The sequence below is a fragment of the Erinaceus europaeus genome, unplaced genomic scaffold (assembly GCF_950295315.1).
Source record: "Erinaceus europaeus unplaced genomic scaffold, mEriEur2.1 scaffold_288, whole genome shotgun sequence".
NCBI classification, from domain to species: domain Eukaryota; kingdom Metazoa; phylum Chordata; class Mammalia; order Eulipotyphla; family Erinaceidae; genus Erinaceus; species Erinaceus europaeus.
Genome location: NW_026647501.1, coordinates 17,345 through 28,248, shown reverse-complemented (window position 1 = coordinate 28,248; position 10,904 = coordinate 17,345). Strand labels below are relative to the sequence as shown.

The window sequence follows — 10,904 nt, the reverse complement described above, 5'->3', positions numbered from 1 at the left end:
CACCAGGAGGTCATTTTCCCTTTCCTTTCTTTTCTTTTGTCTTCTTTCCTTTTCCTTCCCCCTCCCCTGCCCCCAGTGGAAACAGAAAATGACTAGGAAGGGGGAGATAGAGTGAGAGAGAGAAAGAGACACCCACAACACTGATTCACTGTTCAAGAAGCTTCTGCCCTGCAGGTAGAGACTGAGGAGTTGAACCTTGAGTCCTAGAGCATACTAATGTGTGTGTGCTACTGGGTGTGCCACCACCCAGCTCCAATAATGTTTTATAAATTACAGTTACAATCTTAAATATAACCACAACTTGGGGTTAATGGCAGTAATGAAAATAATTAATGTACTGAAGTAGCAAAATTTCGTTTTTTATTTTATTATTATTTTTATGTAGCGCTAGGCAATGAACTGAGAACCTTGAGTACACGTTACCAGTGAACACACATGATACTTGGCTCAATTAAGTTCTATGTCCTTAGACCAGTGCTGGAGGATGTCTGGCCCACTGCCCATATACAGTGCAAGAAATAATTTGGTCTGGCCTTACCAGGGCAGCCATAGGAAGGACTTAAAAATCAATAAATCTAGAAGCTTTTTTCATAGCAACATTAAATGCGAATTTTTTAAATTTTAAATAAAGTCCCAATAATGAGCCTCAGAATAGATTTTTCCCTTTATTGGGGGATTAATGTTTTACATTTGACAGTGAATACGTTTGTACATACATACCATTTCTCAATTTTCCACATAACAATAGAACCCCCACTTAAATGTCAATTTTAAAGTTGAGAATTTTGCATGGCCCACCAATGATATAAATATCCAAAAGGCACTTGGCAGAACAAAAAGGTCCTCAGCCCTGCCTTAGAGAGGGAAAGAGAGGAGTTAGCAGCAAAGAAAACAAAGTACAACTCCACCATTCATAGAGATCTTTTAATGCTGTCCTTAGTATTCCAATGTGGTACTTGGAGTTGAACTCAGGGACTCTCCAGACAAGGCATATATATACTCTGACCATCAAATTATCTCCCAGCCTCATGACAATGTTTTGATGAACTTAGATAACAAATAAACTCATGTATAATGGTAAAAGTAAAAGTGGTCATTGTTGTTTGTGGCTGCCAACAGTCACTACTTGCAGTCTTTTTTTTTTTTTTCTTTTTTCTTTTTCCAGGGTTATTTCTGGGGCTTGGTGCCTGTACTAAATCCATTGCTCCTTGTAGCCATTTTTTTCCACTTTTTTTTTTAATTGGATAGTACAGAAATTGAGAGGGAAGAGGAAATAGAGAGGGGGAGAGAAAAATAGACACCAGCAGACCTGTTTCGTAGCTTTCAGAACAACTCCTCTGCAGATGGGGAGCCAGGGAACGAACCAGGATCCTTGAGCCGGTCCTTGTACTATGTGCATTTAACCTGGTGCACCACTGACTGGGCCCCCCTGCTTGCAGTCTTTAACATAAATATTGCATCTAATTATATCAGGGAGAATTTTATTTAAATATAGAAGTAATTTATGCTTTTAAAATAAAACTTGGGCCAGTGAAATAGCTCACTTGGATATTGCACTGCTTTGCCATGTGTGGCTCAGGTTTGAGCCTGGCCCTCACCACTTTGAAGGAAGCTTTAGTGCTGTGGTCTCCTTCACTCTCTCCTTCCACCTCTCTGCCTTTTTCTGAAAAAAAAAAAAATTAACATAAGTAAAATTTTCTAGAGAGTCCTTTAGGTTGATTGAATAAATATATAATATTAACATTTAGATTTGGCCCCTATTTTTTTATTCCAGGATTATTGCTGGGGCTCAGTGCCTGCACTATGAATCCACTGCTCCTAGTGGCCATTTTTCCCACTTTGTTGCCCTTGTTGTTGTCGTCCTTATTATTATTGTTGTCATTGTTATTGGATAGGAGAGAAATCAAGAGAGGAGGGGAAACAGAGAGGGGGAGAGAAAGACAGATACCTGCAGACTTGCTTCACCGCTTGTGAAACAACCCCCCATGCAGGTGGGGAGCTGCAGGCTCGAACTGCTTCCTTGAATTGGTCCTTGCACTTCGTGCCATGTGCCCTTAACCCACTGCGCTACCTCCTGACCATCGATTCCCCCCTAATTTTAAGTGGCATAACTGTTTCATTTTTTATATCTATGTTGCTAAATTTATGTGTCAATTTGACTTAATAATTTGAGAAAATTGTAAGTTCTTCATTTGTTAAGTACTGTCTTTTGAACTGCTGGGATGTAGGCACTAAATGTAAACAATAGGGAATGATGCAAATATTGTGCAGTATTTTTTAACTGGAAATCACTAATATTATTTTGATCCCAGATGGTGCTACCTACCTCCCTCAGGATTTTTTTAAATTTAGGAAATACTAAAGATTATGAAATATTTTTCAAATAACGTATTCAATCATTTTTTCTCTATTATAGAATTAAGTAAAAATTTCCAATTAGAGAACATTAACTGATTCAGGTGTAAAGTCACCTCCAACCAGATGCACCTCAACCTCTTTGGGTGAAGCTCTTCCATTGCCCAGGTGCCCTTTCATCCAAACAGCCTTTATATGCTTTCAGTACACTCTCACAAAAGCTAGCACTTACTGCGAGTTAGCCAAATCACCACTCAAAGAAATTAAATGGAATATTCTTTTTTATATATTTTATTCATTTGTTATGAAAAAAATAGAAGGAGAGAGAAAGAACCAGACATCACTCTGGCACATGATCAAACTCGGGACCTCATGCTTGAGAGTCCAAAGCTTTATCATTGTGCCACCTCCTGGACCACGAAACATTCTTGTAATGAAGCAGAACCAGACCCTCTCAAATTAAAGCTATGAGATACGATAGTCTGTGCATATCACTTCAAAGAGTGCCATCTTATTTCAGAGAATCTCCCAGGAAATGACATGCAGAGAGCACATAGGTCACACAGCATGCTCACAGTTGTGGAATGAGAGCACAGGGCATCTTGCTTCCACACCCTCTCCACAAGTCCAGATTTCTCTCTGACACTGTCACAATCTCCAGGTAACTTGGAGCAGCATTTTTCTACTATAAGATTAACAAGGTACCCTCATCCCTCAAATTCACCTCTTGAAAGTAATTCAGTCTGGATGGTATTTGAAGATAGGGTCTTCTCAAGACAATACAACTTAAAAGAAACCATTAGGGATGGGGGAGATAGCATAATGGTTATGCAGACTCTCATGCCTGAGGCTCCAAAGTCCTAGGTTCAATCCCCCATACCACCATAATCCAGAGCTGAGCAGTGCTCTGGTGTTTCTCTCTGTGTGTCTCTCTGTCTGCATCTCTCTCAAAAATAAAATAAATTTTTAAAAGTTTCTTTTTTTTTTTTAAAAAAAGGGAGAGACCATGAAGCGTGCCTTCTATTACTGTGATTCATGTTCTTGTAACAACAAAAGAAACCAGAAATGTCTGTATCTCTGTGTATGAGGACACAGGGAGAAGGTAGACATTAGCAGAGGAAAACTTGCAGGAACAGGTTCTCTGACACTATGGTTATAGACTTTCAAGCCTATATATGTGAAAAGTCAGTGTGTGCATTGATGTGGCTCAGTGGGTAGAGTGTATGTGTTGTACAGTTGTGGTCTTGATTCCATCCCCAGCTACACAAAGGTTCCAAGAAGTGCTTGGGAGATATCATTCTATTTTTGTCATTCTTATATTAAATTAATTAATTAATCTTAAAATAAAGAATCTTTCCATCTTCCAAGGGTAAGGTGTTTTCTTGAGCAATCTGGACTGACTAGCACACAAGGATATGTCTCCCAGCACTTAAGTAAAGATCAGAAGTCTGGACATAGGTAAGCAGTTTAACAAAACACTAAACAAGTACACACTATGCAAGAACTTTACATATTCCTATGAAACAAAGAGTCATTGAGAGACCTAGAAGGAATTATGATATTTAAATTGAACTGCATACATAGGAATGTACTCTGCATCTATTGTGTGTTTATTTGTTCATTGTACTCTACTTAATAGAGGGGACTTAATGGTCTTATAAAGAAAAAGGCTACAGGATGTGAAACTATTCAGTGAAAACTGAAGGATTTGTCTCAAGACCCACAGCACCAGTCTTTTTTTTTTTTAAAAAAAATTATTTATTCCCTTTTGTTGCCCATGTTTTATTGTTGTAGTTATTATTATTGTTGTTATTTATGTCATCATTGTAGGATAGGACAGAGGGAAATGGAGATAGGAGGGGAAGACAGAGAAGGGAAGAGAGAGAAAGACACCTGCAGACCTGCTTCACCACCTGTGAAGCGACTCCCCTGCAGATGGGGAGCCGGGGCTCAAACTGGGATCCTTATGGTGGTCCTTGTGCTTTGCGCCACCTGCACTTAACACGCTGCATTACTGCCAGACTCCCAGGAATAAGTATTTTCTTTTTTTTTTTTTGCACGAATTCCCCCACAGCACCAGTCTTAGCTTACAAAAGAAATAAAGATAAAAAAAAAAGTCACTGATAAAAAAAAAAGTCAGGAACCATCAACTACAATTTATTAAGATGAAATGTCTCCAGGTTTAAGATTGGGTTAAGAAAGCTATAGAATACAACAGGCAATTTTAAAACACGGAAGATGAACGAGAATGAGTAAAACCAACAGGGCTCTCTGGGTTGTGGCTACCTCTATGCCATCATCTAACTTTTATTATTTTTTTCCATCATCTAACTTTGTGATTGTGGGGCTTTCTCAGGTGCCCAGGTAGAAGGAGCTTGGAGGGGCCTCTTGGAACTGAACCAGCACCCCTACTTCACCAGGCATGGCACTAGCCTGTCAGGGCTCGGGCCTTGGCGCTGGAGCCAGCTGCACCCTGTGCCTTGTCGCTGGAGCCAGGTGCACCCTGTGCCTTGGCCCTGGAGCCAGCTGTGCCCTGTGCCTTGGCCCTGGAGCCAGCTATGCCCCAGATCTTGGCCCTGGAGCCAGCTAAGCTCCGGGCCAGGGCTCTCTCTGCCTGCTCACGCAGAGCCTCTTGGTACTGGGGTGAGAAGGAGCTGGGCACCGTGCCCTTGATCTTGGCCATGAACTGCAGCACGCTCATCTTGCTGGTCTCAGCATGGGCTTTGGGGCCCCACAGGAACTGGTAGCGAGGGGGCTGAGTGTTGGGCACCGGGCGGTACTCCAGGTACTGCAGCCTCACCAGATCCTTGGTGAGGAGCTTGCGGGGCTCCCCGTAGATGTTGTGCTTCCTGCCCGGGAACACCTGCATGGTGCCCAGCACCCTCCAGATGTCTTCCTCGCTGGCGCAGTTGCCCTTCAGGAAGATCATGCCCAGGACATGCATGAGGAGCCCGGACTTGGGCAGCCCTCTGCCAGGGCACACCCTGCCGTGGTTGGGGAGCTTGAGCTCACTCACTAGGTCATAGGCTTGGGTCACTGAGTCCACTTCTTGCACGCGCACTGCAAACAGGGTCTCAATGCGCTCAGAGGCTTTCTTCAGCATCTCCAGGAAGCGGTTTTGGTACCTGTAGCCCAAGATCTTCAGCATTTCTGCCTTCAGGATGGGCTGCTTCAGCTGGAACTTGTACAGCAGGAACTGCTCCAGCACAACCACCCTCTTGCTCATGGCGTCAGGGTCTGTGTGCAGCGGGCCGTACTCGAACTTCTCCTCCACTTCCAACTTGGGGGCAGCTCCCTCAGCTCCTCCACAGCTGGGTCTTCCCACAGGGGTGGTTTTGGGCTGTGGCCCTGCCTCAGCTCCTTTGGGGCCAGAGGCTGCCCTGGCATCACTGGAGGTCTTGGTGCCAGCATTGCCCTGAGCATCCTGGGCATCATTGCCTTTTGCTGCTGTTGCTTCTGCAGCTGCTGCCTCTGCCACAGCCACTGCTGCTGCTGGGGTGCGCCCAGTGGTGCCATGACGAGCTTCAGCCTGGGTCTGGGCCTGGGGCTGGTCCTGGGCCTTGGCCTTGGTCTTAGCTTGGGTCTTGTTCTGGGCTTTGGCCTTGGCCTGGGCCTCTGTGCTGGCCTGGGCCTGGTCCTGGTCCTGGGTATGGCGGGACTTCCCAGAGGAATGGCGCTTATTCTTGCGTCTGGGCATGATGTCACAACTCAGGGCACAGCTGGCCCACTGTACAAGGCTCAGGAGGTGCTGGGACCTGGAGGAATGAGAAGAACTTGAGTGAGCGCATTTAGCAGGGGCTTCATCTGGGCTTTTTCATATGAAAAAGGCTGCCAGCATCAGTGGACTCTAAGTGCTGACAAACAAGCCAAAGCCATAATCCTGGAGGGGATAAAAAGAAGAAGAAAAAGAAAACTGGGTAGTCAGTTGTACCATAAGAAGAACAGGACCCTAGGCTGGCAGCAGGCTGGCCTTTCCTCCTGACTTCTACAGAGTCCTTCCTAGAGTCCGGGGTGCCAGGACCTCAGTCCTTTGAACATTTGAGGCTCCTTCCATCCCAACAAGAGCCTCAGAGCCCTGAGCCTCTCCTTGCAGAAGCCAGCCTGAATGCCCCCCACAATGCAATGGCCAGGTAGCAGGTGCAAGCCTGGCGCCCGTAACCCTTCTGGAGGGTTGGAACCCCTCAGCTCTGTCCCAGTACTGGCCTCGACTTCCTCCCGGAAAAACATGGTTTCCTGCACCTGATCCAGGCCTGAGTTTGCTGATGGCTCCCAGAGAAAATGAGGCTCCCTACCCCCTTCCTGGCCTCCACGTTTGGGGCATCAGGGTACAAGCACTGCCTTGGTGGCTCCATCGTCCTGTGCCTCCTCCCCTGATGTGTTTTCAGGGGCTTCCTGGCCCCTCTCTGAGACACTTGGGCTCACCTCCAAATACCTCAGACCTAGGGCTCTTCCTGAGCAGAGCAGGCCTGCGAGGATGACTCCAGGATTGGGGGGAAGAGAAAGTGGCACTAGGCGCTGTTTTCAGAGGAAGGGGAGGAGAACAGTGATGAGGGAGGTGGGGAGAGAGGAAGAGAGAACAGGGTTAGGGGTCTGAGGGCCCAGGAGCTTCTAGAACGGCAATGAGGCAGCAGGAAGGTGAGGGGAACGAGACTGAGGGAGGCCCTGGGTCCTCTTAGAGCTGCTAAGACTTGTCTAGGTCTAACTTGAGGTCCTCACCCAGACTCTGGTGGGCTCAGAGCCTACCTCTGATTGCCCTCAGGCCACACACTTTCAGCTTCTCTCCTCCTGAGACCTGGCTTCTCAGGGAGAAAGGGAGGCTCCTCCCCCTAGCGCAAAGAAGGGATCTCTTGGAACCAGAGCAAGGGCACATGTTTGGCGCCCCCTCTGTGCAGGGGTGGAGCCTCCCCTGGGGTTCACTCAGTGAACCTCAGTCTCACTCCTTTAGAGCCTTGGTCCCTGATGGTTCTTCAAGGCCCTCCCTTCCTGACAGCTCCCTGAGACCTGATCTGGACTGGCTCAGTGGTCAGAGGGCATGGGGAGGCCATGCAACATGCCTAGTGGACCTGGGCATGGCTTTGCTCTCAGCTGTCAATCATTCTGTCTCCACCCCTCCTGTCTCTATAAGGAATGGCTTGGTGGGAAATGCCATTTGCCTGCCAACCTGCTGTGGTCATTCTGCAAATCAAGCACAGAAAGTGTCTGGGTCCCAGTGCCCTGACAGATTGGCAGGATGAAAGTAAGAGGTCTGATGATTCAAGGGAGACAACAAAGACAAAAAAACACTGATCAAATGCTTCTTTTACCACCTAAGCTTACAGTCTTAAGTAACTCCCATTTGAAGTGATTTTATACCTGTGGAAACTGACTCACATCTCATTGAAGGAAGCCTTTTTCCTCTGATGTGTTTACATGTCCATATCTGTTTCTCGTGTCTCTTTCTCTCTGTCCTCTCTGCAAAGGCCAACCTGAGAGGTGATGCCTCAGAAATAACATTAGGAAAAGGTCACCTCTGAGGGCTGGCTGGCAGCACACCTGGTTAAGCCCCCATCGTATGAGACAAAAGGACCTGAACCCTTGGCTCCCCACCTGCGGGAAGGAAATTTCTCAAGCACTGAAGTGGGTCTGCAGGTTTCTACCTTTCTTTCCCCCTCTAACTACCCCTCCCCCTTCATTTCTCTCTGTGCCAGCCAATTAAAAAAAAAAAAGGAGAAATGGCTGCAAGGAGCAGTGGATTCCTAGTGCAGGCACCAGCGCCAGTGATAACCCTGTAGGCGAAAGAAAAAAAGAAAAGAAAAAGGTCATCATCGCTGTTTCACCATTTACTATCCATCTCTTCCTCCTCTGACTTTGTTTCCCAAATAGCATTTCATTGCTTCAGGGAATGGACATGGTTTGTCTCGCTCCTGGAGCACCCCTTTCTCACTGGAGCTGTCCCCATTCCTTCCTTCCTGTTTGCAGCTCCTCAGTTCCCTGGTTCTGTGCACAGAGGCCCGTTCTATTTCTCAGCCCCCTGTTATAAGCTGAGCCCTCCACCTAGCAGGTGCTCCAGAGGAGTTTGGAGAAGTAATATGGGCGTGAGGGCGAGTCTGACCTGCTCAGGTTTAGTATCTCATGCTCTGTAGGAGGCTAAGTATATGATTATTGTGAAAGACTAAAACGGTGAACAGCAAAGTTTGCTTATGAAATTTTAATTTCATTATCACCATCAAATTGAGTGTTTGGGTTGAATGACATTTCTTGAGCACTAGAGAGAACCCGGTGACATGACCAGTGTGGTAGCAGGTTGTGCCCAGGCATAGGGACACATCCTGGTGTTAGATGTGCAGGCAGCCCTGGCGGCAACTTGAGCCTGGGTTCTGGCCTGCTCATCTTGGACAGCTTCTTGGTATTGGGCCAGGTAATCGGTTGGCTCTTTGCCATTAACCTTTGCGATAAACTCCAGGACCCTCATTTTGCGGATCTCAGCCTGGGCTTTGGGGCCCCCCAGGAACTGGTAGCGGCGGGGCTGGGTGTGGGGCACGGGGGGTGGTACTCCAGGTACTGCAGCTGCACCAGGTCTTGTGTGAGGAGCTTGTGGGGCTCCCCATAAATGTGGTGTTTCTGGCCGGGGTAGATGCTCATCATGCTCAGAAACGCCCATATCTCCTCTTCGGTGGCATGACTGCCCTTGGTGAAGATGAGCCCCAGGACGTACATGAGCAGTCCGGTCTTGGGCAGTCCGCAGCCGGGGTGCACCCTGCTGTTATATGGAAGCTGCAGCTGAGTCACCAGGTCATAGGCATGGAGCACAGGATCTATCTCCTCAACGTGCATGGCAAAATGCGTCTCAATGTGTTCAGAGGCTATCATTAAGATGTCATCAAAGTAAGCTGCAAAAGCTGGGTTCACCATTCTCTGCATGTCTTCCAGCATGCTGTGCTGTTTCAGCTGATAACTGTGTAGCATGAACTGCTCTAACAGCTTAGCCTCCATTTCCATAGCTTCACTGAATGACCTGCCCTGGTTGGAACTGTACTCAGTGTCGGACTCTATGGGGTCATCGCCATCATCGGCATAGTCATCCTCATCCTCTTCCTCATCCTGCTCTTCCTCCCCCTCCTCCTCATCATCAGAGATGACTAAATCGTCTGACAGAAAGGAAGCAAGTGTAATTACAGATGCTGATGATGAAGAGGCATACTGGACCTCTGAGGGTGACCCATTCGATGGAGAGTTTGGGGGCGTGTCCTCCACTGGTGACAGGAGGGAGTCTTCCTCCTCTTCAGCCAGTATCATCTGCTCATTCCGATGTTTCTTGTGCTCACCGTGGGCACGGTGATGTTTCTTGTGACTGTGAGTTTTTTTATTTTTATGGCTTCGAGGCATGGAGGCCTGGTGGCCAGCTGTTGTTAGATGCTGTGCAGGTGGCCCTCAGCACTGGAGGGGAACAGGAATGCCATGAGCACTTCAGCCTGGAAACACCTGCCTGGCTCTGAGGCAGGCATACTGCATTCCTACATTCCTACAAGGCTGGGGGGGGGGGCTTGCAAGGGCAGGGCACTGCTCTAGGGACCCACAGGGAGCCTGCTGTCCTGTTCACCCCTCCCCCCCCAGCCCCAGCCCTGAGCCTATGACCTCATAGTGTGAGCATAAGCTCATCCAGCCAGCCCTGCCTTGGGCATTCTGGGATGGCAGCAGGCCTGATAGTCATCCAGGCTGAGGAGTCTCATTTCACACTCAAGAGTATCAAGCTAGCTGGAGGGGGTCCCTGGTCCCTCCCCTGCTGCTGTCAAGTGACTCACAAAACTCCCTGCACATGAGATACCATGATGGGGTTTCTCAGTCTATCAAGCTGTGCAGGTGCCCTGGACTAATGGCTTAGTGGGGAGTTTTCAGTCCGGCCTCTTTGGGTCCTCAGACCTCTCTTAGGGTCCTTAGTGAGATGTCCACAAGGCTGACACTCCCACCCTTTCCAGGAATAGTTTGTGGCCCTTCAGATTAAGGCTCTCTCCTCCCATGGGCCCTCTGGATGCCAGTGTGGGCTGCAGGCTTGCTATCCTACTCTGGGTCTTTGAGACTGAAAGCTGGCCAGGCTCCTCTCTCTCTCTCTCTCTCTCTCTCTCTCTCTCTCTCTCCCCTCCCTCCCTCTCCACAGTGGTGGATGTTCCCTCCATCCTTTCTTTGTTCCCCTGTCACTGTCTGACATTCCTCCCTCCCTGCCCCACAGGTCTGCCTCTCCCAGAAACCCAGCTACACCCTGGGGTCCCGGTCATCTAATTTACCTTCTCTTGGTCTCCTGGAGTCAGCAGTGAGTAATGAATCCTCTGATGCTCACAGAGTTATGGGGTGAGTGTCTCTTGTACTCAGGGTAACAGCTTTTCCTGGGACAAATGCCTTCTGCTCCCCACAGGCCCAAGTGCAGTGGCCCAAGTCCCTCACTGCCTTGTGATACCATAGGTGGATCTGATGATGGCATGTCATGGCAACCATGCCCAGCTGTCTTGGTGATGCCAGGGTGGGCAGGGCTTTCACACCTGAACTTTCCACTCTTTGCCATACCATGTCGAGAA

The 10,904-nt window shown here is 48.0% G+C and overlaps 2 protein-coding genes across 2 annotated transcripts; both read right to left on the bottom strand.

Annotated features, from left to right (window-relative positions):
* Positions 1 to 4,783: 4,783 nt before the first annotated feature.
* On the bottom strand, positions 4,784 to 10,726 carry LOC103127159 (melanoma-associated antigen B3-like). The gene is made up of 2 exons (XM_060184077.1): positions 10,617 to 10,726; positions 4,784 to 6,110 (listed from the first exon to the last, which is right to left on the bottom strand). Exon 2 carries the CDS (start codon positions 6,050 to 6,052, stop codon positions 4,784 to 4,786), a length of 1,269 nt encoding a protein of 422 aa, XP_060040060.1. The 5' UTR covers positions 6,053 to 6,110; positions 10,617 to 10,726.
* Positions 8,600 to 9,327, bottom strand: LOC132536358 (melanoma-associated antigen B5-like). The gene is given in 2 exon segments (XM_060184076.1): positions 8,600 to 8,878; positions 8,881 to 9,327. Coding segments are annotated over 2 exon segments (726 nt in total).
* Positions 10,727 to 10,904: the final 178 nt, after the last annotated feature.